The sequence below is a fragment of the Lutjanus erythropterus genome, chromosome 14 (assembly GCF_056507025.1).
Source record: "Lutjanus erythropterus isolate fLutEry1 chromosome 14, fLutEry1.hap2, whole genome shotgun sequence".
Lineage (NCBI taxonomy): Eukaryota > Metazoa > Chordata > Actinopteri > Lutjaniformes > Lutjanidae > Lutjanus > Lutjanus erythropterus.
Window position 1 is genome coordinate 16462344 of NC_139330.1, and position 26985 is coordinate 16489328.

Below are 26985 nucleotides of genomic sequence, written 5' to 3' on the forward strand. Positions count from 1 at the left end.
AGCTCTGAATACCGCACCACCGGGGAGGCATGAAGCGTGATAAGGAACGATAGACGGAATATCTCGCTGCTGGTGGATGTAGGGTACGGAAGAGGACGGAGGACGCACTCTGCTATGGTAAGAAAACTGATCAAATTCACGGCAGGTTATTTTTTTTTTTATAAGAAAAGATCAATAGGAAATTAACTTTAGGGATATAATCATGCGGGTAAACCCTGAAAACATAATGCCCCGGTGATAAGAGATGTTCTGAAGTTGGATGCAGGTTCATAACGGTGTAAATTCAGTGTCTTGCATTTAGAAATATTAATGAAGTGGTGACTGGTGTGAAACTTTCCCTTTTCTTCAGCTTTAATCGGCTGCACTCCTATAAAACTACAGGTTCATTGGCTGCAACATGATTCTTCAGCAAGTGATTCTCTCCTGTTAGCGTTTTTGTCGTTTCTCTTCAAATGTAGACGCTAGTGAAGAGGGTGCGTAATTTGGAGCTCTCTTGGCCATTTTTACGCGTGGGGACGGATTGTCTTCGGGCGCAGCTGCCAGAGGAGATGCGATAATTGGATACGAATCTCGCGATGATCAAAGCAATTAGCAGACCTGCAATGAGGTTTCTTTGTCCACCGAGAGAGCTTATACACTCAGAGGGAATGCGCAGTTTTAGTCAGAAGAGAAGAGAAGAGAAGAGAAGAGAAGAGAAGAGAAGAGACAGATTATGTAAATTCACCTAAATCTGAGCATCAGCCAGTAGACTGACCCCTATCTTCTTTGCACAGGTTTAAGCTTGTACTCTATCTCCTGTGCAGCCATGTGCAGAGGCTGAATAATTCATAATAATGGTGACAGACTGGAATCCTTTAAGTTATGGAATATTTATACACCCATTATTATGCATGAATATGTATGAGAGATAGACTGACCATCCCATTATGCGCCCACTTTGTCTGCAGCTTCCTCGGATGAGAGTGGAGGCGGACAGAGGTCACAGAAAGCAGGGAGGGAGGCTTGCAGGTACTACAGTCTGGCCAGTATGGGGTTGTTAAGACCAGTTTTGCAGAGGAAAATTCACAGATTACTGATATTATGGTTGATATAGTGAATTTTTGCGCTGGTATGAAAATGACCTTCTCTTTTCTCTGGATTGTGCACAGATTTTTTAATAATGGTGACAGACTGGAATCCTTTAAGTTATGGAATATTTAAACACCCATTATTATGCATGAGTATGTATGAGAGATAGACTGACCATCTCATTATGCATACACTTTATCTGCACCTTCCTTGGATGAGAGTAAAGGTGGGCAGAGGTCACTCAAGGCAGGGAGGGAGGCTGATAGGTAGAACCTGTGCAGTATTTCGAGACTTGATTTTTGAGACCAGTACTGATTTTAGAGCAGAAAAATTCTTGAATTCTTGCACTGGAATGAAAACAACTTTCTCTTATCTGCAGATTGTCCACTGATTTTGTACTGATATAACGGCGCAAATTAACTTAGAAGACTGCTTAGTTAAACAAATTACTTTATTAAAGAATATTTAAGATTAATATTGAATTAGCTAAATAAACATCAGTACTATTCTGTACCAGTCAAATGCTGATTATTCTCATACTGCCTATCATTAGGGGCAGGTTGCAAAAGAAGAAGTACAGCTTGTCAGCATTTACACCTGCCAGAGAGCTCCTCTTGTCCTCATAAAGGTTCCTCATTGTGCTTCATGTAAATCAGCCCAAGCATCATTTTCTGTATTTTTATTTTAAACGTCGATACCAATATTCTGTATCTGTGACAGGCCCATATCAGCTGTTAATATTGAGCAGTCTCTAGTAGGTGCTGCTGATAAGTATTGTGTTGAAGTAAAACTCATAGCAACAGCCAACAAAAACATGGCCAAAACCTGGCAAGCGCATGAGCATATCTTTATAAATTGCATCATAAATGTTGTATTTTCGTGTATTTTCATCAGATTTGCAGTTAAACTTGTGGTCAAGGAGTGGGAAACAAAATTCAGTTTCATAATTGGCTATTGGAACTTGAGTATAATGGTGACATTGCTTTGAAATTTTAATTTTATACTGGGTGGGGATAAAAGTTGTATTTTTTCTGTCATTGTGTCATCATTTGGCTCTGGAATGGTAATAGGTTTAAATACAATGGGTTACTATTCCTTAGCTTCTTACCTATCAAAAATCACCTATCAAAGTGACCCATTAGTGTTATCTTAAGTGTTTTTGCCTAAAATAAAGGTTAATTCTTTAAAGGTTAAATTGATCACCAGCTATTGTGATGATCAATTAATCCGTTTGAATCATTTTTTATGAAAAAAGTCTAAATTCTCTGATACCAGCTTCTTAAATGTGAATATTTTTTGGTTACTGTACTCCTCTGTGACAGTAAACTGAATATCTTTGGATTGTGAACGAAACAAAATGTTAATGTCAGGCTTTGGCATGGTATGAAGATAATGTGAGGAGTGGTCTAAAAGACTTTTCACGCTCAGCGTTCATTGTTTAGCTGAGTTTGCAGCTCACCTCCCAGAGATCACTTCCCAGTCAGACAGTTGTGTGGTTAGCACTGAGCAGTCTGTTTCCTGGTTTTTGTGGTGACTATCACTGCTCATGCAAGCATTTTTTTTTTCCTTCTTTTTGTCCGAAGCAACTTCTGTTTCAGCTGCAGGAAACACAAAAAAATCACTTCCTGTGTACCAGAGCTTACTCCTGGGAAAAGATCCACCTCATTTGCTTTTAAGAATCACAGCTATTGTAAGAGTTTTAACAAACCAGGTTAAATGCATTATGAGTGTGTCAGTAATAGATCAGTGGAGTTTGTCTAAGTTTAAATGTCACACATGAAACTTATTAACCTTTCCTCTTTATCATGTGACCTAAAAATGCACTACAGCTAAATGGATCATGGATCAGAAAATAGTCCCGAGAGTCCCGACTAGTTACTCAGCACTTTGGAGTGAATACTACATGAAAAGCTGAATCTGTCCACTGTCCTGCAGGCTCTGTTCCTGCAGGTGGTGTCAGAGATTATAACCAAAGTTAAAGTGAAGTGAAGAGAAGTGTGGCCTCCATTACAGAGCGAGACGGAGCAGATGCTGCTGCACTTTTCAAATCAGATGTACATAATGCTTTAGACACCAGGTGGCAGCAGATGTCAGTGTTCAGATGTAAACTTTAAGTATCAGTTTGTAACAAACAGTAATCTGTAGTTAGAAAGGGGCGAAAATAAACTGTTATGGATTTTTCAATGAGATATTTCCTTTTCCTTCCTACCCTTGTAATATACTGATTCTTTAAGTAGGTATTAATATTTAGCAGTGAACAGAAAACCAAAAAAGTTGTCAGATAAAGTTCAGAGTTGTAATGCAAACTCATGTTACATCATCATTTTCCCCCTTTATTCACCAATAAGTGCACATACACATAGACAATGCAAACATATTAACAATGCATAACAACAACAGGTGACAGTGAAGAAAATAAAACAGAAATAAAAACAAAACAACAAAAAATAAGTAAGTGGCGACCTGTTTAGGTTTGGATGTTCTTCAGACTTTTGCAGGATGAATTTGGTTCAGTAATTCTGTCTGTTCATACAAACATTTTTGTCTCTTTTTTCTCTTCCTTTCCTCTTCCCCAGCGGCACGTCTACATTTACATTTACTTGTGTTGTGTTGTGTCGTGTCGAGTCGTGTCGTGTTGTGTCGTGTCGAGTCGTGTCGTGTCGTGTCGTGTCGTGTCGTGTCGTGTCATGTCGAGTCGAGTCGTGTCGTGTCGTGTCGTGTCGTGTCGTGTCGTGTTGTGTTGTGGCATTAGCTCACTGGCAGTTGAACAACTCAAAGAATTGCAGAGTGTGTTTAATTGAAATGGTCGAGATGCTGTTTTTTGTTAACCTTGCTCCACTGATACTTGTTTTGTTAGGAGATCCAACCATTCATCTTTTACTTAAGACGCCAGAAACACAATATTTTAGTACAATACAGAACCATTACTCAGTGACAAGGGAAATAAAAAACTGTAAAAGTTATAGTTGCTATAAAGGTTCATAAACAGTCATTTGCCACTGTGTTTAGTACTTTCAACCACGTGCTTACATTTGCATCGCAGGAAGATGAGTGTAGTGAATTGTAGAAAGGGTTCAGTAAATCTGTAATCTTTCTAAATAGCATAACAATGAAAAACTGTAATGTAAATTTTAAATGAGATTTCAACAGCAGCGGCATATTCAGATCCTTCACTTAAATAGAAGTAGCAAGGCCACTGTGATTTAAAAATAAAACCAAAAAATTGTCCAGTTGTACTTAAATGCATGATATTTAATGTTTTCCTTAAAAAAACACAACGCTAAGACTCAGATAAACTTTTATTCATCACTTATGACCCACTAGAAGTGTGTGTGGTGGTGTCTATATCTGCAGAGATCCTGCTCTCTGCCTGTATTTCCTTACTTTTGTCGTTATTTTTGCTGTGCTTGGGAGACTTAACCAACCCAGAACATTGGTATTTGACTTCCCGGGAGTGAATGAAGCAATGAATAACATTCAACTTCAAAGGAGGCCAACTGCTTTTTATCAACAACATACCAGCCATAAAAAGTCCCTTAAATTACCCAGCCTGTGACAAAGATGGCCTTGTTAAGCAGTTTGCTTTCACTTTCCATCTTACTACCAAGTGCTTTTCAAGCACTGATTGATAATACCTGGTTACATACCAGCCTTGCCGGAGTCTATATGCCAGTATGTGTTTTAGGTGAATAACAAAACAGGTCAGCACACGCCGTGGACATTCACTTTCCATTACTCAAACTGATGTGTTTGCACAGCAATAGTAAGGAGTAGCCAACAGTATTACGTGCGTGCATGTGTGTGTGCGCGTGTGTGTGTGTGTGTGTGTGTGTGTGTGTGTGTGTGTGTGTGTGTGTGTGTGTGTTTTCTCTCTTGTGGCTCCATCAGGATCTATCCTGTCACATGACTTACAGGAAACCTCAGAGCTGGTATTATGTTATTTTATAAGCTGTCATAAAAGACTTTCAACAGTCCGCTCCTTGATAACCAAGACGTATCAGTTGCGAAACACCAACAATAGTCTATAAAAGTATAAAACTATAATCTTTGATATGCACTTTTTTTTTTTTTTTTTCCAAATCACCTACAGCAAATTCTCTTACATGTAGAAGTGACCTCCGCAGATTTGTGGCATGGAAAGGGATATTTTTAAATTCACATTTTAATAAAACACACAATGAGCTGCTGTTATAGCTTTGAGATATTTGTGCAGATGTTTTGAGTGAGATGTGTTTGCTTTGTGACTGCCACTCGCTGACTCACATCCTGTAGTTTATTAACTAAAGCTGAAGCTGTGGGTTAAGTGACCTCGCATATCCTGGCAAGGAAGTAATCATCTTTCCCAACCTTCAGTCCTAAAGATAATCAGGAGTTTTAACAATAAATCGCACACAATGCCACACTATTGTTCTCATATATTTATTTACAAAAAAAACATCTGAAAAATAGTCATATAAAAATAAATAACCAACTCTCTTCAATTAGCTTTTCCAGCTGCATACACAGAAGTACACACATTGACCATTCAACAGTGTTTTAAAGATAAAACAGTTATGACAAGCCTCCAGGGCTCAGTTTTCAACGTTACATCAGTCATTTGCACATAAAAAAATGAAGCCCCCTGCTACTGGCTGAGAAAGACAGTTTGATTTACAGCCCAGACGAAAGTTTAGGGGAGCTTGATGTCTGAGCTGGATGACGTTTAGAAGAAGAAAGTGATGTTGTGCCGTTTCTGATGGCTCGGACTCCACTGTGTGGTAGAATCAGCTTGTACACACTTCTCTCTGTGCTGTAGCTTCCTGTCCTGTGTCAGGCTGGATCACTACTGGGAGTTGGAGGACGAGGCTTTCCTGTTTTGGCCCCGGCTCCTCTGTCGAGATCGCTGGCGGTGACCTCTCCCTCTCCTCCTCCTCCTCAGGCACAGCTTCACATCACGACCCAGCCTATGAGCTCTACAAAACACAAAGAAGCACAGAAGTTTAGCCTGGAGGAAGGGCTGTGAATTCATACACTTTTAGTAAGAATCAGACAACTTGTTGGTTCAAAATTAGATAGATATTAATAATAAGCTTCGTGTCTATCCTAATTGGAGTGGAGGAATATTAGCTTTTGACCTTGTTTAAAAAACAAAAAAAATTAGCTTAAGTTTGGTGAACAGATGCCAAATGAAACATGTTTAAAAATGCTAAATTTGTAATATCTTTGAATTCTTATAATGCTGAAATGACTTAGCCCCAGGACCAGATTGGATTGTAAGTCAAAACACACGTTAAGTTTGGTGGACAGACATGGAAACTTTATGATACATTTAAAAATACTCAAAATTTAGCTTAAGTTAAGCGATCTTCTGGATATCTTTAAATTCTTTCTGGTGATGCTGACGAGACTTAGCCCAAGTACATTACGTGAGATGATAAGTCAAAATATGGTTGAAGTTTGGTGGAAGATCAACACAACCCATGGTTGGCTATATTGTGATAATGTGTCTTTCTTTTTTTTATCTTTAAATCTTATTTACTGCCAGGGCTGCGTTTCTCCCCCAGTGAGAGAAGAGAGACATTAAATTTTTATGATATTTAAAAAAAAAAACACCCAAATTTGGCTAAAGTTTGGTTGACAGAGATGTAAACTTTATGATGTTTAAAAATGATCACTCATGTTTAAGTTGGTCGAAGATTGAGCTGCTCTGTTTTGAATAATTTTGAGTTCTAATACAAAATGAGCTGAAATGATTACCACTATGTTAGATACTCTTTTCTGTCTCACAAGTAGCAAAACATGTGGAGGAAAGTTAAAGAAACTGCTGAGCTCGGTTCTTTGTTGGAACAAGAACCGGCTTGGCAACAAATAAGTTACTGTGGGCCATGAGTTACGGGAAATAGTAAGACGGGTGGAATCCCTCTATAACCAGTTACGACGGTCAACTTAAATACTCTGCAACATGTCTTGTAATAAGATTATTGCATTTTGCTGTTGTCACATGCACGAGTCATTACAGAGTTCCTTCTCAACCTAAACTGAAGCAGGACATATTACTTTGGGGTTATGAGTCCCTTACAAAGACAAGTTTCACTGATCAAAGCTCTTACCTATTCCAACAGCGAGTCAGCTGCATGCCCATCGGTGCCACTGGATTCAGACACACTGGCTCATTGTTGCTCTTAAGGGTCACACTGAAAAACACATGTAAAACCACACAATTACTCACACTTATCTGATGTGTGTTTATACATGAATTAAATTTGATATAATAAAATCTTATTAAAAAAAATAATACACAATACCTTTCAATACCACAGCAAAAGGAAGTGCAAGGCACCAAATATTATATATGTTTTCTCTTCTTTTTTTTTTTAAACCTGTGCACTGTGCTGATACAAAAAAACTAACTGCACACTGTCTAGTTTTGCTCTGCTGGAAAGCAGACAATGGAGACTGAGCTGAACTTTTGTCTTAAACAAGCCCTTAAATATATTTTTTAAATAGCTTTGGTACGTTGTTTTAAACATGTGGTATTGGAGAAGTATTGAGGTATTATTCTGCAGGATCTGGTACTCACATCACTGTGACTTTGTCGCAGCTGGGGCTTTTTGGGTAGACCACGAGCTCTTTCAGGTGCCCTCTGACACCCGGCTGGGTCTGTGGACACAAACATCTTCCCGGGACAAACGTGCCGTCTGACTCCCTCACTGCACAGACACAGTAACAGGATTACAGGTAATTCAATACAGTGTGACATGAGCAGAGATTAACTTACACCAAGTTCACAAGCTCAGACAGTTTTGCCCAAATAAAACACAGATTTTAAGAAATTAAGATACACACATAAACATGTGAATGCATCAATTCTTACCTGTGAACAGTACACAGCAGAAGCTAAGGAGCGCGAGCTGACAGACTGACTGGAGATAAAGCTTCATGGTGGAGACTGGCTGAGCGTTGACACTGAGCCTCTGAGCCACATGTTGCTGTTTTATACTAGTGCTCCTCCCCCCGGCCTACACTGTCAGAACTGGGCTTTCCAAACCAGGAAATTCCCTGTGGCATGAAATATCAGGACGCGGGACTCAGGATGCAGGGATCAGGGACTCCATTCCTCTCACTCTATTAGGATTTGTCTGAAGGACAGAGTAATTAATAACTGTCTCTGGGCGTTTGTTTCTTAACAGTGCATTGAATTTATTGCACAAACAAGGACACCTGGTGTTTCAAACTTGTTGTTTTCTGTAGAAATTTTGCATTGGAGACGAGTGATGAGTGTTCCTAATCCTTATCGTGATGCTAATTGTTTATAAAAAGTTTGACACAGTAGCTGGGGGTGTTCTTGGGTGACACAGATGAGTTTTTTTCCGGGCTTTGTTGAGCTTTGCCATGACATGTTACTTCTGTCACTCTGCTGGCTCTGTGCCAACAGTGCCATGTGATTTCTTTTTATTGCTTGTCCCTGCTTTTAACAGAAGCCATTTGTCCAGCATTTTTTGAAAAAAAAAATCCAATCCTCAAATTGAATTGAATCCACAGTGAAACATGACAGCACAATGTACATATTTTATATTTATGAATCATTGTTTTTGGTGTATATATATATATATATATATATATATATATATGTATATGTATATATATATATATATATATATATATATATATATATATATATATATATATATATATATATATATATATATATATATATGTGTATATATATGTATATGTATATATATATATATATATATATATATGTGTATATATATATATATATATATATGTATATGTATATATATGTATAATCTTAAGATGTTTGGGTTGTTGTTGATCTGTCCACCAAACTTCAGCCAAATTTTGGGGCATTTTTACTCAATCTGGGATAAAGTACTGGGGCTAAGACTCTTCAGTTTCATCAGAGATGATGATCATCAGAGATCAAAGATATCCAGAAGATCACTTCAGTCAAAATTTCAGCATTTTTTAACATATTGCAAAGTTAACATCTCATGTCCACCAAACTTCAGCCAAGTTTTGACGTATTTTAAAGCTACAAGAAAGAGTTTTTAATTGTCTATGAACCAGTCTCAATTTGATGCTGATACTTCTATATAAAATAAACAAATGAGATCATCGACAAGAAGATTGACTATTTCTATATAGTTATTCTTAATGTCTGTCACCAGGTCAGATTCTTTTTGTAGTCAGATGAAACCGGCCTGCGGTTACATTTTCCCTGGGAAACTTATATTGAGCAGTACGTTAGCCAGTTAAAATGAAGCAGGAGCGAAGTTTTATTCAGATAATTTTACTTTTGATGTTTTCTTTTTTGTTTGTTTTCTAGCTTTAAATGAGCAATATGTAACAGTCGCATGTCCAGAAATGAGTACTGCAGTCCAGGTAGCGAGCTGGAGCCACTGACTGTATAAGAAAATAGGTTGAAATCTATTCTATTCTAATCTTCTATCTATTCTATTCTATTAGAGGAGGCTCAGGCAGGCTGCAGGAACACTGCAGGAGCACAAGACGAGTGCATTGTAATTTGACAGTGAGCTCTACACTGTAAGATGATCAGGTGATAATAACTGTCACTTGTATGTCATTTTAAAATTAAGCCTGTTAGCCTGAAAACAAAAGCCTGCCGCTCTGAAAATACTCACTCTGGAGTTGGATTTCAGAGACTGCCTGCCTTCGTCCTGCCAGACTCCATTAACATTTTGCTCAATTTAATCATATTAAACATCTACTCCTTCTAAGAGACTTTTAAGAATTTCTTAAAATTCATAAACAGGCAGTAACTCACTCGGTAAACACTGCAGCTGTAGCATTGTTGTCAGAGAAGCGAGTATTTCAAGTTGACACGTTTCCAGAATCTCTTATGACATATTGTGATCATTTCATGATTTATTACACACAAATATGTCACAGAGATGATGCATAATGTTTCTGTTTGTCTTGTGTTTTTCTGCCTCAGCTGGGCTCTAGTCAGAATGGGTGAGCATCAGACCTATGTGAAGCTCAGCGAAGAGAAACTAATACCAAAGTAAGTCCTTTTAGTTCAGTCAATGCACAGTAATTACACACAATGAAGTAAAATCAAAGAGGTGGTTGCATGTATTAGATTTCATCAGTGCTTGTATTGTGTGTGAGCTGTGAGCACTAATCTCAAGTGGTCTTGTGTTGACATGCAGGTCTGACATCTTGTCACTTCTGAGGACCTACAACTGTTACCACGAAGGGAAAAACTTCCAGCTGAGGACTCGTGAGGTAAGAAAAGGCTCCGCCACAGACAGACATGTCACCTGACAGGGAACGGCGCTGCTGACAGAGATAAAGAAAAAGATAAACAGGGAGAGTAATTGCTCAGCAGTATGTGTGTGTGTGTGTGGGGGGGGGGGGGGGGGGGCTGGATTGCAGGACATAAAGCGTTGTAAAATGGGTCACACACATGCTAAGACTGGAACCAGTTAAACCAGCACTTTGATTCTCAGGCGAGAACAAAAAAAAAAAAAAAAGCTTCCAACGTGGCTGCAGTTCTGGGCACAGAGCTGCGACTCCTGAGTTCCTTTCCAACATGCCAAACAGCTTGACAAACCACAAAAAGCCCCCTTTTCCCTCAAAATGAAAATGGAAATGGAAGGAGGGAGGGAAGGATGTCAGACTGTAGTCATATACACTAACCACTCAGCAAAGTATTTCCACAGTAAACATTTTGCTGTTGTGGTGTGTCTGTAAAGCTGCTGCAGGAGTTTGGTTATTTGTTTGCTAATCATTCTATGGGTTTTATGGTCTGGAATTCCCCTTTGTGTTCACCAGCAGGTTTTTGACAGAGAGATATGTGTGTGTGTAGGGGTGTAGGGGTGTTGGGCAGGGTGGTCATGATGTGTCCCTCCAGCCAGACCCACTGCACTCTGGGAAAATCCCCCACAGTCAGACACAATATCGGCACATGTAACATACACATGTATACAGTATGAAAGGGACCAATGATGTAACACTACTGACATATCATTAACAAAAAAAACCCCGATGCAATAGCTTGAAACTCTCATTTTTTGTGAACATTGATATTTGACGAGAAGATGTGAAGCAGAACTCTGCTCATTATGATCCCACATTATAAAGAATGACTCAACATTACAACACTGGTCATCTGTCATCTCAAGCTTTTATGTGGGATTTTAACAGTGTGTCATGTTTTTAAACTAGCTGAAAATGCAAGTCAGAAATTCAACCAAAACATGGTCCTTCACTAATAGCTAACCGGACCTATTCAGATGATGACCCGTGGGCCGAATCCTGCCCTTTAAAGGGACAGTTCACCCCAAAATCAAAACTACATATTTTGCTCCTCTGTAGTGCTATTTATCCATCTATTTCTTTTTTCTTTTTCTTTTTTTTTTTTGGTGTGAGTTGCAAAGTTCTGGAGATATTGTCTGTAGAGATGTCTGCCTTCTCTCAAATATAATAGGAGATCACATTAAACCAGTTTTTGCCTCCCTCCACTGCTTTCCTGTCCAGCTCAGGATGGGTTTTAAGAGTTTATTTCTAGTTTTTAAGAATTTAAATGGGCTGGTGCTACCTTATTTATATGATCTCTTACCTCCTCAGACTCCAGTTAGAGTAACATCAAACCAGTTGCTCTAAAAATAGGGGTGACTGAGCCTTCGCAGTAGATGCCCCTAATCTGTAGAATGGGTTTCCTTTTCATATAAGAGCTGACCCCAGAAACCTTTAAGTCACTGCTGAAGACCCACCTTTTGTCTTTGGTGTTCAATTTGGGTCGAGTTAGACACCTCGCTTTCCTCTATCGTGACGCAGTTCTTTTATTATATGTTTGTTTTGTTTTATTTTTATTATTGTGGTTATTGTGCTCATTTTTCTGTATTTTAAGTTTGTACAGCACTTTGGTCAACCGTGATTGTTTTTAAATGTGCTGTATAAATAAAGTTGATGTTGACATTGACTAAATGCCACGCCACGCTTGTGGTGTTCCAGGCACCAAACAATGCACAAAAAAATTTTTAACACCAGAGTCTCTTTCCAAAAATCATGATCTGGTTCCTCAAGATAATCCACAGACCTTGTTGTGAGAAGGTTCGTGTAGGAACTACTTAGTTTCTGCAGTAGAATCCACTGGAACTACCGTCTTTCCTCTAAAAAATATGAAACTGTACACAACAAGGACTGTCTGTTTATCATAAGTAACCAGGTCATGATTTTTTTGGAAAGAGACACTGGTGCTAAATTTTTCAAATATATTTCTTTGGTGCTTGGAGCACCACAAGCTGACAGCTCTACGGCTGAAACTCTGCAAGTCACACACACAAAAAAAAATGAGTTGAACTGCCCTTTTAACAACCTCAGTCCGGCCTTTGGCCATTTATAAATATAAAAAATTATATAATTGTGATTTTATTTAAATAACCTGCTAACATTCTAAGTTCATGGGCACTCACATTGTTTGAGCCTAAATCATTATCAATCATTATTAGTGGCATAATGAGCCCATTCATTGGTTATGTCTATTATTAAATACAGAGACACGTATTATTATTTTTAACAGTTTGGCTCAGGCTGTTTAAGCAGAAGGAGTTTAGGGGAGTCATTGTGTTCATTAAAACAACAAGCAACTTCTCATCCAGGCTTTCAAAGGTGCAGTTGTTTTTTTTACTGGACTTTCGTACATAATGTTTATTTTCACATTGTGAAAATACTAAAGTGGAGAAAAAATAAAATGGTGCATTGTTTGACACATTTACATGTGAAACTTTGAAGGTCAAGCATAGGAAATACAAACGCCTGACTACTTTACTTTTTTTTTTAAATCTGGCCCTTCTAAAAGAAGTCATTGAATTTGCCTGAGAAAAACAGATTCAGCCCAGATTTGTGGAATAACCTGAATATGTATTTCTCAGGCATGATCGCTGTAAAAAGAGGCCGACTCTACAGGAAAGGTTGTGTTCTTTGTTAGGATATTACCCAGGCTGTTCATGGCTTCAGCTTGGTGAGAAATGTGGAAAATACACACAAAAAATAAATAAATAAATGAAGGATGTCAGAGTCTGAGCTTGTCAGGTCAGGAAAATGACTCACAATGACTCAATCAGAGTTTACTGTATTATGTCACCAACAATACAATACAATAATGGTATCATAGCAGCCTGTTAACAGCATTTTTACACCTCTGTAATAATTTCTTCAAACTTGGTGTGAACGTCCACTGGAACTTAAAGATGAACTGATTAGCTTTTGGAGGTCAAAGGTCAATGTCATTGTGAGCTCACATCCTTTCCATTCTTGTGAGGGAATTTCTTCAAACTTGGCACGAACGTCTACTCGGACTCAAGGATGAACTAGTTGGAATTTTAAAGGTCACTCTAATCTCAAAAAAACACATTTTTGGCCATAACTCAAGATTTCATCCGCTAATTATGACAAAATTCCACACAAATATCCAATAAATAAATGATAAAACAATGAGGTGATGATAAAAGGTTCACTGTGACGTCAAAATGTTCAGTAAAAATAATCTCTACATGAAGACAGTTTGTTTCTCACTGGAAATTATTCCCTCACACATGTCAGTGTAGTGGTAAATTCCACTTGGCCAAAAATACACTTAATAAACTTAATACATTTAATACCTTTTATTGAATTCCTTCACTACAGATTTGAGTTTGGACACACATTGATGTAAACTTGACTATTTGGCAGAGGCATACAACTGCAAGTTACTGTCTGAATTTATTCCAGAAAATCCACATATATGCCTCTTTTTTTTAATCGTTCAGTCTAGTTGTAATATAAATTAGCCACTAAACTTAGACACAGGGACACAGGAACACTAGAAACAGTGGGCTGGGGAACATTACTCAATCTGAATCCTACTGTGCAAAATGCAGTGATAGTGGGCAAACTATTTCTGTATGTATTGTGCAAAGACAGCATTGTTAACTCATTAAAGTGTGACTGAAATGCTGCAGTTGCTGGCAGAAATTCATGTTTTAACTGCAGCTGCAAATCTACAGCGACACAATCTGATCATCTGAGTGGGGAACTGAAATTTGATCTTGATGAATAAACATGTTGCAGGGGGAAAAAAACTTGAAAGACTGATTAGTATCAGACAGTGGCCACTATGTGTCATCAGTACATTATGCTGGTAGACGCTTAAAAAAACCATTTTATTGATGTTAAATGTCCAGTACACAAAGGAGATCACCTTTTTGCTATTTTCTGTCTTGTTTGAAAGATCCAGTCAGATTCAGTCCTTCTGCACCTCACATGCTGATGTAGGTGCAGCCTATACAATAGCAAGAATTACACATTTTGACAAGTACTACGAGAAATAAAACTACGGCATGAATCAAAGCTGGAGCCAAAATTTGAAGCTCCGGAAACTTTTTTTTTTTGTTTGTTTTTGAGATTGAAAGTTCATCTTGAATTTGGAAACAGCAGCTGGCAAAACAATCCTCAAACTAAGGTCATTCAGCTGTTCTTGAACTTTCAGTCTCAACTTTTTAAATCAACATGGATGAGACGTCCTTGAAGTGCTCAGAAAAAGGGAAGTTTGTACATCAACTATTTTGGCAACATCTGCTGTGGAAGATAATGTGATTTGATTGAAAGCTTCAGAACAGCTACCAATACACTTTCTTTCTTTCATTTTGGTAGGGTAGGATTTTAATAGAGGTGAAGCCTTCCTACAGCATAATAAAACTTAATTTGGTTCCATTACTTTTGGATGAAGGCTCCCTCAAAACAAAATATGGTGAAATTGTTTAGTCTAATATTATGACTTATGTTTGTTGTCCTTCCTTTGTTATGTGTGTATGCACATAGATGGTAATTATGTTCACATAAACTCAAAGTAAACTGACAGGAACTTATTCTGAGGCTTCTGCTTTTACTCACACGCCATCCAGCATCACTGCCCGCAGTCCCAAAATATGTCTCAGTTGTATTTACAGATTAGTTAGATAACTGGATTGATTTGTAGCTAACATTAGCGGTTGGTCTGACCTGTAAATGTTTCTTTAAATTAGGTGTTGACTTCTTGGATGATGGCAGCTGAGAGCAGAACTGTCACTGTGATCTTGTTCCTTTTTTCTAAATTTTTAAGACAAAATAATATTGAAATTTCCACCCAGTGGAGCATTTTTTTTTCACTGGAGGCCATGATAATGAATTGATTTTAAGATTTGCTGATTTCACTGAGACCCAAGTGGTGGTGCCAGACTGTAATGTGTGCACACTGCAAATATTTTCCTTTATTTTAAAATGTATTTTAAAATGATAATCCTGCTAATAATTTCAGTTTTATACCATAATCTAATTAAATTGTTTTTCCTGCAACTGGAATGCAAAAACCTTTTTTGCACCCAAATTTCATAATCCTGTTATATGTAATCCATTACTCCCCAAGCCTGTAAATATGTAACATATACGATATGAAGGTTGAAACGGTTAAATAGAAAATTCTCTGCTCTCTTACTGTAATAATTTGTGACTTAGTGACATTGTTAGAGCTGTGAGGCCAAAGGTTACGCAAGAGTGACTCATTAGATATTTTGAGGATTTCAGGGTCAAAGCATGACTCAGTGACATTCTTTGGTTGGAAGCTGGCCTATGACCAACATTTCTAAACCCCTAATGTGAATTACTAGAAAATACAGTGACTGTGTAAATGAGTTCAGATGAAAACCAGCTGTAAGACGTACAGCGTCATTTCCAGACAGAGCGTTACTGTGGTCATATACACCAGACACTTCTGAGTATTTGATTTTATTGTTTGAAGATTAGCGTTCTGTGTGAATAAAGAAGAAAGTGTGAAGAGGTAGCTGGAGAGGGCTTACAAGTGTTTTTCTAAAGACTACATCATGATAACTTTATGCAGGTGCAGTCAGGTGATGTGTGTTAGTCATGTTGTGGGCGTATGTGTCAGGTTGTTTAACTTGGAAGTTCCACGCCATCCGTTGTAAACTGACCCAGAATACCTGAGGAGAAAACAAGCTCTAACATGTGTACCTACTAAAAGTGTGAGTGTAATGCTGTAATAATGTACATGCCACTGATTAGCAACGGCCACTAATTCACTGTGCTACTGAAGAGCACCGAAGCATGGAGGATTCATGCCAAAACGGCTTTAAACTTTGGTCACATGACTACAGGGGTGTCATTTTAACCTCTAAACCTCCCTGCATCTAAATATTCTGTCCAGATTATAGTCAGAAGATCTCAGTCAGTCACTGGGCTCAGTAAAACAGGAAAGAGGCTGAGGGTGTTTGCCTGTACTTGTCCACTGTCATAACCTCAAGCATCTGTATGCACGCAGCTCCCTCTAGTGGCTGTTTTAGGAACTGTTTAGTTTAAAAAGCACCAACTGTAGCACCATTAAATTCACCTAGATGGCAGTAAAATGCTAGGCTTCTTTAGATTTGAGGTTCACTGCAATAATTCACTGGTGTGCCTGGTTTGCGGCAGTGGAACAAGAAATATTCGGATCTTTTATTTGAGCAAAAGCACAAAACAACACTAAAATAACTCCATTTACATGTTCTGCATGTTTTCATCATTGTATAATGAGAAATGAACCTTAGAATGAACCATTTATATCTGCGGTGGGTGCAGGTCTTCTTCCATGTTGCATGTTTCTACAGTAGCTCAGAACAGACAAAGCAAACACTGCAGCCTTTTGTGATTTGAGTTTCGTCGCCGCAGCAGGTTCTCCTACACACTTGAAAAGGGAGAGTGGCAGAGAACTCGTGGGGTCTTGATAGTATAAGGAACGCACTGAATTTAAAGATCTCAAAATGAGGCTGTGAAAGTATTTCATTTTGTTTATAAAGTATAAAATTTCATCTTGAAAGGTCTTCTTTCATAGGATTATATATAATAATAAATAACTGTCTAATGTGTTTGGGCCCTGGGGATAGATTATTAAACACTATAGTGTTATTGATAAGCTTCATTGGTTGTTTTTCAAGTGTAAAATGCATAATTAAAATCCTAATGTTGGTATGGTATCTGATGTTACAACACTACTGTCCTCTGATACTTTTGCCAGTATGGCTGTGAGTTTGGCATTAAATTTCACTCTTAGTGGTATTAAAAGGTCCTTAAAAGTCTTAAATTTAACTTGGAGGTACCGTGGAGTGAGATGAGGTGTTCTGTAAGTTCACCACTAGATGACATTAATTCCTACACACTGGTCATTCACTATCATGAATTATGTGAAATTGCCCCTGTGAGAGTTATATGATTACATGTTTTATTACTGGATTATTCAAACTGGTGCTTTAATTTATGAGTGGCATTTTGTTGAAGCAGGTCAAAGAAGGTCATCTTAACTATATGTAGTGTTGGCAGAATTGATCTGTAAGACAAAAGAAGAACAGAAGTATTCAGACCTCGTAACTGTTCTAATACCACGGTATGGAAATAGAATTGAAAAAAGAATTGAATGTACTCAGTCTAATTACGCAGAATTACACACTTCAGAATAATGTATAATTTATTATTTGAGTATAATTAGTGAAGCATTAATCTGTACATTACTTTAATTCTGCAGCAGCTAAAGGTGGTTCTAATTTTAATTATTTTATATACTGAGGGGTAGTTTGTTATTATCGAATCTGTAAAGTAAATAAAGGTATCAAATAAATGTGATGCAATAAGAAAGTTCAGCATTTACCTCTGAAATGTAGTGGAGTAGAAGTATAAAGTAACAGAAAATAGAAATGCTCAATCAAAATACAAGTTTGGCCTACCTCAAAATTGTGCGTAAATACAGTGCTTGAGTAGATGTACTTGGTTACTTTCCACCACTGTCTAATAATATGGTTTGTATCTAAAATATAGTTTGAAAATTATGCAACTATGGATTAGTTTTATCATCAGTTAATCAATCATTTATTTTTTACATTGATCACTTACTCTTTAAAATGTCAGAAAATAGTAAACTTCTTCTATTATTATTATTATTATTATTATTATTATTATTATTATTATTATTATTATTATTATTATTATTATTAAAAAACTGAAAAAGGGCAATAAGTTCTCATATTTGAAACAAAAAACTACATGCCGTTTTGTTGATAAGTTACTTAAAGGATTACAGTAAACAATTATTGCTGCATATAGTTTTTCTGTCTGATTAATCACTGATCATTTCAGCTCTAGTTTCAGCTGGATTTGAGACGTAATGATCTTCAGCTCTTTTGTTGAGTAAAAACAGCAAAGAATAAACATTTTCATGATGATTTTAGTTTTTTATTAAAAACTATATCCTTACAAAATTAAACATTGTAAACATGTAGACTTGAGTCCTCAGTGCGTAGAAATAAATAGCTCTTCACTTTTCTCACAAGTCGTCATAATAAGTCCCATCACACACTGCAGTGTTGATCCTCACAAACAGAGCACGTTCCTCCACCCTTGTTTGCTTATGAGATACTCCACCAAAGTGCCGTCAGGGCTTCCCGACACCGCAGTGTCTCTGTTCAAGTCCTTATCTGTCCAAACAGCCAGTCCACGGGGTCTTTGCCCCTGCAGTCTTTTTCTCTGCACATCTTGAGAGAAAAATCCTCGGAGCTGTTCAGACTGTAAGGTCTGGAAGTTCTGAGTGTGCGGGGAGACCCGCGAGGAAGTGAGGCTGAGACCGAGAGCTTCATCTGAGCCTTTGAGAAGTGGCGCAGCCTGGGGGACCTCTGGAGTCTGACGGGGCCGCAGCTCGGGGCCTCGACAGGGCGGGCAAGGGCCTGGATGCTGGTCATATAATCCTCTAGAGACTGGGAGCTCTGGGTGGTTTGGGAGGATGAGGGATGAGCAGGCAGGTCCTCGAGCGTCTCAGTAATGGTGGGCAACAGAGGCGGGGAGAGCAACAACCGCCGGCGTTTCATGCTGCAGCGGGAGAGGAAAAGTAAAAGATTAGACAGTGATTTCAGACAGGGATTTAAAGTTTATATTTTTGATTAGGGGCCGTCGCTGTGCTGCTAAAACTCTCCCTGCAATGTTACTATAATTGTTTTAATACAACAGATAAACTGTACATACCCTTCTTTATTTATTCAATAGTTTGAATTACCATTAACAGTGTTAAAATCAATGTCAAACCATTTAACTTTATCTTTTCTAATGAGTAAACCACATAATGTTGCTTCAGTTCCTTTAAAATTGGTATGATTCTCCCTCTATAATAAAAAAATATCTGATAATAAAGAACAAAAAGAAGAAGAAGAAGAAGGCTTCTCACCTTTGATGTTTCAGTTGAAGGTTTGACGCGCACAGTCAGACAGAGTGATGTGTAGTCCGCTCAGTTAAGTATGACTGGATCAGAGCGTATCCAGGCTTTATAGAGGCACTCTGAGGCAGAGCGATTACCAGCTTATTCCAAAAATAGCTGTGCTGACCTTACTCACATCTCTGTGAACCTGTGTGTGTGTGTTTGTGTGTGTTTGTGTGAGAGAGAGGGTGTAGCCTGTTCAGGAAACTCAGGAGTGGCGGGTTGGTGAGGTTCATTGCTAGAGCTGCTCTGAATGTTTATATTCCAGAAACAATGAAGCTCTGGGAGCAATCTGCCGCACCTCATAAACCTCCTCTCTGCTTCTGTTCTGACTTTAAAGTATTAAAAATGGTTGTTATCATCTAAACTGACCGTGTTCATCTCCAGTATGATTATTCTTTCAGTACTTTGCACATTTCTCACAACAGACCTTTTGACCCCACTGCTGTACGACGATGACATAAGATTAGAAAAGTAAAGTTATCCACACAAATTAAACCATTAATAGTGTAGCAACATCAAAGACATGCATTAAGTCTCAGACAGCATGAAGAATTGGTTTAAGATGTTCGTGTATAAACACAAAAAAATCATGTGGTTCTTAAAGCAGTCTGAGAAACGTCATGTTGATGTGTGTAAGCGTCCTCAGTGGTCACATGCTCCAAGACGACAGGAACACCGCATTTCTCAAGTTTTGTGAAATTCTTGAGATATTGTGTTCACACAGAACGGGGCGACCTGAAAACAAAGTTTTTTCAGCCCCAATCCATTAAAAAAAAAAAAAAAAAAGATTTTCAAAGTTTTTAAGAAATTCTGAATCACAGAGGTCCTTCAGCATACAGTCATGGATGTTCACAAAAAAAAAACAGCCCACAGAAATCAGCCCAGTTGTATTCAAAATTAACTCCAAACAAGCTAAAGGTCTGTTGATCACTCTCACACACACACACACACGCACGTACACAAGCGATCACATGATCCAAAAGACTCTCTTCATTAGTAGAGTCTGGGTGAAAAGATCTACGTTGTATTCTGGGGTATCAAATTAGATTGTGATGATATAACAAGCAAACTATCTGCTCTGTGACTGTTGTGGCGTAATAATGGATTTAATTCTGGCCCAGTTATGCACAAATAACTTTATTGACTGACCTCAGGCTTCGCCATTCAGTTCAACATGCGAGTGGCCTTTATTTTTGTTTGTTTGTAGTTACATTTAAAGGACCGGTGTGTAGGATTTAGCGGTGAGCCTGAAGATTGCAAACACCACACCTCGCCCTCCCTTTCTAAAAGCTGTATCTAGAGCCAGTGTTTCATTTGTCCATTCAGGGTTACTGTAAAAATGTGGCAGTTCAACATGTGGAGGCATAGACATAAGAGTTTAGATTAACCGTAACCCTAACCCTAATTTACTCCACCTAACCCTTTGAATATAACACTATTTAGGCAGATTAGTCGAGAAATAAAAATAGTGCCTTTTGTCCAGAAAAGATGAAGCCCCTCCATTTACATGTATATGTTATCAGGTCAGCCTTGCTGAAGCAATAAGCCAAAGCAGTGTGGCCATTATACCAGAAGAAAACATACCGATATTCCATATCTGCTATATTCTGTCAAGAAATTCTCCTAAATCGTTGACGCTGGGTCTTTAAAAATAACAGTCTTAAAGAGGGTCATACTATTTTTCTCTGTACTCAGAGCGCAGAAATTGTGACCATTTTCTGCTAAATTTAGAGTTTCGGTTTTGTGGAAGCGCCTCCCCCCCCTGAGTGTACGTGACCCAAAGCAGCCGTTCTCTGTTCTCATTATTCCTGCCTCCTCAGACGTGACTTCACCCTCGTAATAAAAAAAAGGGTGGGTCAAACCTGAAGGGCCTTCTCCGAGATGAGAGGGTTCACCCTGTGAATGCTGCGAGCGCCTGCTCCTGCACGTACACCTGATATTGAGCCGCTGTGGCGGTTGGCCAGCAGGATATCCCCCTCTGACCAGGTCTCCTGATAATAATTGTTGTGTGCGTGTGCGTGTGTGTGTGTGTGTAGGAGGATGGAGAGCTCATCCTTGAGGGGCTGCTGAACATCTACTGGGGTCTACGCCGACCAATCAGACTTCAGATGTACGATGACAATGAAAGATTTCGTCTCAACAGGTATGGCAGCCTGATCCACACACAAACACACACACACACACACACACACACACACACACACACACACACACACACACGCACACCTTCAGGGGCTGAACAAACATTGTAGCTACATCATTGTTAACAGAGACCTCTCACACAATAACAGAGAAAGTCAAACTCTTAACAACTCACCTCTTTGTTCACCAGAATCTCCACCCTGCATTATTCACTAAAGGAAACAGGGAAACTCCTTTTACCTGCTTAGATGTTTCTGTTCTGATAAAATAAGAGAATACTTTAGTCATCACCCACGGGGACAGAAAAAACAATCTAAAGATGGTAATAAACGAAATATGAATTATTTAAACAAAAACATTAAAGGTGAAATATACCAAATCATAAAATGGCCGTGATAAGATGAAACACTGGCTTGTCCAACAGTAGTACTACAGCGAGCATGTTCTCCTTTAAAATTGTCATTCTGGCCTGGAATGATTGTTTTTGTTGGCCAGTTGCACATTTATTAGAGTTGAAATTAATGCAGAATGTAAAGAGTTAGTGTCAAAAGAGTTTGTGTCACTCTTGGCCAGACAGCGACCAAGACTATATCCCAAAATGTAGAACTATTCATTCATATTAACTCAAGATCCATACACCAGACGTCTTGAGAAATTGTTGAAAGCTCTGGAAAACAGGTATTAAGTAAACCAGGAGTTAAGTTCTGCTAAATTACGTTTTTTCAAAACACCAAGATGCATTTTAAATTAACAGTAAACACATTTTTTCTCTGTCTTTCTGCAGAAATGACAGATCTGCTGTGGCAAAGCAGGTATCAGCAGAGTCCAACAATAACTCACTGAGCAGAGAAACTGGACCGGCAGGTGAGTAACGTACACGTGCAGCCATTTGCACACACACACACACACCGACACACACACGCCCGACGGATTAATGTGGATCACACAGACATGCTGAAACAGATTAGAGCGCCATAAGTGCTTCATTCAGCATTTTCAGTGGAAACAATTGCTCACGTGCTGAGCACAGATTAACATTAGATGCCATCTAGAGCAGATCACCAGCGCCATAAATAACCAAGGTTAGACTGCTCAGTCATGGTGCCAACATTGGCCTTTATAAGCGGTTCTGTCACCTGCTGACATCTGATGGGGGTTGTTCTTGACACATAAAGAATTGAGGAACTTTTACACATTTTTTATTGTTTCATCTGCTAACATTCCTCTCATTAGTTTGGGTTTCACTCTAAAGCTTTGCCACATTAGGATCTTAAAGGGTCAGTTCATCCCATAATCAAAAATACATATTTTCCCCCTGGCCTGTAGTATCATTAATGCTGTCATAGAGGGTTTTAATTTCTAATGTAAAAATTGAGCCCCTACAGCTAAGCTGATGTTGCAGGGTATTTTTATTTAACTCTACAGGTCCCCCAGCAACATGTTTTAACATCCTCAAAATCTGGATTTCTTTTCAACATAGACGAACCTAACACAAAGCATAGGCCTATTAAAGTACAAGAAATAGGAAAGGAAAAAGTTTAGATTCTGCCAGGTACCGAGTTTGCTCACCTGTTATTGTGGCACAGAGCGAAAAGGGGCAGGACTTAGGAAAGGTCACCTGGTAGCTAGTTAGTTAGCTAGTGTTTTGCTATCATAAGTTAAATGTGACTCTGTTATATTATTGTATTAAATTTGTCCTCAGCTCTACTGGGTATCATGGTTGCTCAACTGTTACTGGAGCACATAGCAAAACAGGGCAGGTCAATTTAACTACTGATGCTTAAAATACACTCTGCTGATTATACTTTTGTACTTTTACTTATGTGGGAATTTGAATGCAAGACTTTTACTTGTAATTGAGTATTTTATTGAAGTATTTTTTGGGACTTTTGCTTAAGTGAAGGATCTCGAATCACCATCTGATGCGCATGGTAAGAGAGGTGTGTATTGTGTTTCATCCCTGAGGTGGTGACTTGGGTGGTCAGGAGGAAGAGGATTCTCCTCAGCTGCTGAGGACCAGGAGTGATGCTTCCTTCATGCAGGTTCAGAGGAGGTCAAAGACACACACAGCCAGAGACCTGCAGCGCTTGCGCACCCACAGGTTCTCCATCAACGGACACTTCTACAACCACAAGGTACAATAAACAGAACACACACATAAATGTATCCCGTTGTTGACACATGACCAGGTGCGGAGGGGCAGTAGGTTTCCTGTGCGGGTGTGCCTGTACTTGTACTGCTACATTTCACAACAGACTGCTGTGAGCTGATTTCAGTAAAGTGCCACAGAGTACAAGGTTACAAAGGGTTCCTTCATCAGCTTCTCCTGAATACAGTATGTGTGTGTATTGTTATTGAGCAGAGTCCAGCTGCACGGATTTCCTCTCTGTTTCAGATTTCCTGTTCAAAATGTTCAAGGTGTTCAAATCCAGGAATCCCAGCTGAAATATAGAGTCCTCAGTACTTTGTGTCCTCTCCCTTATAGATTTCTGCATGTTTGTTTTTGTTTTGGTTTTTTTCTTCCCCCAGACATCTGTATTTACTCCAGCCTATGGTTCGGTCACTAATGTACGAGTGAACAGCTCCATGACAACTGGACAAGTCCTCAACCTGCTGCTACACAAGTTTAGGGTAAGCAATAAGACACCGATTAGCCCCAAAGCGGTAAAATTTGAACCAAAAAATCATCTGAATTTGTGTCTTTTAAGGTGGAGAATAAATCTGAAGAGTTTGTCCTTTATATGGTGCACGAGTCTGGCGGTAAGTCAGGACTTTCATTGTGTTTTTGTCACTAGAAATGTTGTGTTTTTGTGCATTTGTGCGGGTGCGTCTGTGGTCAGTTGTTTCCTTTGTCCATGACCTTGTAGAGAGGACCCGACTGAGGGATGGTGAATACCCGCTGGTGGCTCGCGTGCTTTACGGACCCTGTGAGAAAATCTCCAAGATCCTCATCACGGAGGCTGACCTGGGAGAGGAAGTCACATACGACGTGAGTCTGGGCCTCCTGCCACAACCCTCGTCATTGACTCATCTTGTCCATGTTACGTGACCCGTTTTTCATTTTTGGTGTGCTCCTGAACGCAGACGCTCAATCATACAATGGTCTAAATATAGACAGTTGAGTTAAATTTAGCAAACTGAGGACAGATATCCTGTTTTACGACTGATGTAACAATAGGCTAAAATGACCAACTGTGTGTTGTGACTGCACTGAGTTAAATAAATAAAAACAGATCACTGCTAGAGGATTTTTCTAGATTATCTATGACTGGAATCACCCCAATACATATCAACCCAGTAATACAAGTTTATTATTTTATTCGTAATGGTTTTGCCTTTTCATTTAGACAGAGAAGATTTAAGTACGAAAGCTATTTGGATGTCTGTGTATCTACAGTTTGCAGTAGCATCATATAATCAAGGAAATGTGTTGCTAATATGCTTGAATCTTTTTCTCCCCAGGTTGCTCAATACATAAAGTTTGAGATTCCTGTTTTAGACAGCTTCGTAGAGAAACTTAAAGAAGAAGAGGAACGTGAGATAAACAAGCTAACCAAAAAGTAAGTCAGGAGTCTCTTTACTCAGCAAACAGGGTTGCAAAACCAGTTCCACAAAGTCTTTTTTGATGACACGATTGTTTCATTATGTGGAGCCAATATCCATGCAATATCCTCTGCAGGCATCAGAGAATTAACAATCAATAAGGACAGTGTTTATGTGAAACAGTCATCACTCATGTTTGGTTGTGTAATCTTTTCAACTTTTATGACCAAGATTTCAGCCCCGAAACCCTGACTGTATGGTGTGTTTGTGTGCGTGTGTCTGCGTGTGTGTGTGTGTGTGCATGATATGGTGACCACTCACTCAAACACATGGTTCATTGTCTTTACACTTGCACGGATATGTTGCAACCTACCCCCCCCCCCCCCACACACACACACACACACACACACTATAATTGATTAACTTTATGATTTTAATGCCTTTCACACACAAATCTAATAGGATAAAGTGTAAGTAGTAAGTAAAGTATTCACATTTTTTAACCAAAAGGTCAACTTCACGATGACATGAATGTTTTCTACCAAAAAAAATGAAATGTCTTTTAACTAAAGACACACCTTCAGGCGGGTAGCCCTTTATTAATGGAAGTGCAAATCCCTGTCATGCTTGGCTGACACGCCAAGTTTTATTAGTCAAGTTTTATGAATGTAAATAAATGAATAAAAGGTGTGTATTTGAGTGCCTGTGTGTTACTCATGTGTGTCTTCTCACCTCTGCAGGTACAGCGCTCTGAAATCTATGATTCAGCATCAGCTCGACTGCAGAGCTCACACCAGTGACAGAGTATGAGTGGTTCTGTATGCATGTGCACTGACTTAACATGTGTGTGAATGTGTGTGAATGTGTGTGTGTGCCTGTGTGCGTGTGTGTGCGAGGGGAGGGGGTGGGTGCAACACTAACGATTGTTGATTTACGATGGGAATGTTTCCAAATGCTGTAGTGAATGTAGAGGTAAAAGGGGTAAAAGTAAAGGCTGCCTAGAACCATATCATACACCAATGTGCTTCTACTGTTAGAACTACATATCTCTACAGTTTGTATGACCTGTTTTGTTAATGTTATTTCTATAAAGTGTATCACTGCTTTGATATCTCTGCTGTTAATATATTCACATTTTGTATGACAATTCTTACTGCAAATATGGATATTTATACAAGGTGTTTTGTTGATGTTTTCTCTGACCTTTTTATGTAATAAATCAGTTTTAGTGTGGCCTTTATTACTGCTGCTGGATCTCTGCTGACACCAAACATAATACCCAGCTCGGACTTCCCACGAAGAAAACAGCCGTCTTTATTATTTCCTGTACTTCCACGGTGACCGGACCAAAGATTAGCATTGTTCTTCAGAGTGACCCTCTCCGCCAGCTTGTTCCCATGAGCTTTGTGTGTGTAGGACTATATGTGTGTTTCTCCGTCTGTGTGTGTGTGTGTTTGTGTGAAGCTATCAACATTACACAATGGGGGTATCCTGAGAGAGGAGGGCTGGTCCTTTTTCCCACAGTTTCACAAACAGCATTACTGTTGTAATATTTGTGGACCAACCCTGACCCTAAACACTGACCTGCAGTCAGTTGACCATTATTGTTGTTTGATTAATCAGAGAATAATAATCATAAAAATACCCACCTGCCCGCCCACCCCACTGTACACTGTACAAGATGAACTATTTTCTTTAAGTTAAAACAGTTAGTGTGCAGCTTTGCTTTAAAATTTGGAAAGTTTAGTCACACTGACGAACATAAATAAGTTTTGGTATCATTTTACATTTTCTCAGTTTGAAGAAGTTTTTCACAAAGTCAAATTGCTTTCAGTGAATTTCTTAAATTTGACATGTAGCCTCATTTAATACTAATCTTCATCCATACATGCCAACTGTGGTGCCTCCAAAATAGAGAGGATTCCAACTTTTATTTTTTCTTTTCAAAGGAGTTT

The 26985-nt window shown here is 38.7% G+C and overlaps 2 protein-coding genes and 1 long non-coding RNA gene across 4 annotated transcripts; 1 reads left to right on the forward strand and 2 right to left on the reverse strand.

The window, feature by feature from the left end:
* Positions 1–26270, forward strand: rassf4a (Ras association domain family member 4a). Of its 2 annotated transcripts, XM_084736706.1 has the most exons (12): positions 47–117; positions 948–1008; positions 10028–10096; positions 10245–10320; positions 21382–21488; positions 22272–22351; positions 23453–23622; positions 24017–24118; positions 24196–24247; positions 24355–24476; positions 24950–25047; positions 25771–26270. In XM_084736706.1, exons 3-12 carry the CDS (start codon positions 10044–10046, stop codon positions 25838–25840), a joined length of 930 nt encoding a protein of 309 aa, XP_084592832.1. In that variant the 5' UTR covers positions 47–117; positions 948–1008; positions 10028–10043; the 3' UTR covers positions 25841–26270. The 2 variants fall into 2 exon arrangements, with proteins under 2 accessions (XP_084592831.1, XP_084592832.1); XM_084736705.1 differs by lacking the exon at positions 948–1008 and having other exon boundaries at positions 1–117.
* Positions 5472–8044, reverse strand: cxcl-c13b (CXC chemokine 13b). The gene is made up of 4 exons (XM_084735791.1): positions 7922–8044; positions 7628–7757; positions 7158–7241; positions 5472–6020 (listed from the first exon to the last, which is right to left on the reverse strand). The coding sequence occupies exons 1-4, from the start codon at positions 7986–7988 to the stop codon at positions 5891–5893; spliced, it is 411 nt and encodes a 136-aa protein (XP_084591917.1). The 5' UTR covers positions 7989–8044; the 3' UTR covers positions 5472–5890.
* Positions 18309–20272, reverse strand: LOC146315386 (uncharacterized). Its single transcript, XR_014771883.1, has 2 exons — positions 19313–20272; positions 18309–18960 (listed from the first exon to the last, which is right to left on the reverse strand). It is a non-coding gene; the product is annotated as an uncharacterized LOC146315386 (long non-coding RNA).
* Positions 26271–26985: the final 715 nt, after the last annotated feature.

What these genes read in the sequence shown, in the direction of transcription:
- rassf4a (XM_084736705.1), top strand. Translation starts at nt 10,044, where the DNA reads ATGGGTGAGCATCAGACCTATGTGAAGCTCAGCGAAGAGAAACTAATA. An exon ending in CAGAGAAACTGGACCGGCAG is followed by an intron (nt 22,352 to 23,452) that starts GTGAGTAACGTA and finishes TTCATCCCTGAG; the next exon opens with GTGGTGACTTGGGTGGTCAG. An exon ending in ATAAACAAGCTAACCAAAAA is followed by an intron (nt 25,048 to 25,770) that starts GTAAGTCAGGAG and finishes TCACCTCTGCAG; the next exon opens with GTACAGCGCTCTGAAATCTA.
- cxcl-c13b (XM_084735791.1), bottom strand. Translation starts at nt 7,988, where the DNA reads ATGAAGCTTTATCTCCAGTCAGTCTGTCAGCTCGCGCTCCTTAGCTTC. An exon ending in CTGCTGTGTACTGTTCACAG is followed by an intron (nt 7,758 to 7,921) that starts GTAAGAATTGAT and finishes GTGTCTGTGCAG; the next exon opens with TGAGGGAGTCAGACGGCACG. An exon ending in TGCGACAAAGTCACAGTGAT is followed by an intron (nt 7,242 to 7,627) that starts GTGAGTACCAGA and finishes TGTGTTTTTCAG; the next exon opens with TGTGACCCTTAAGAGCAACA.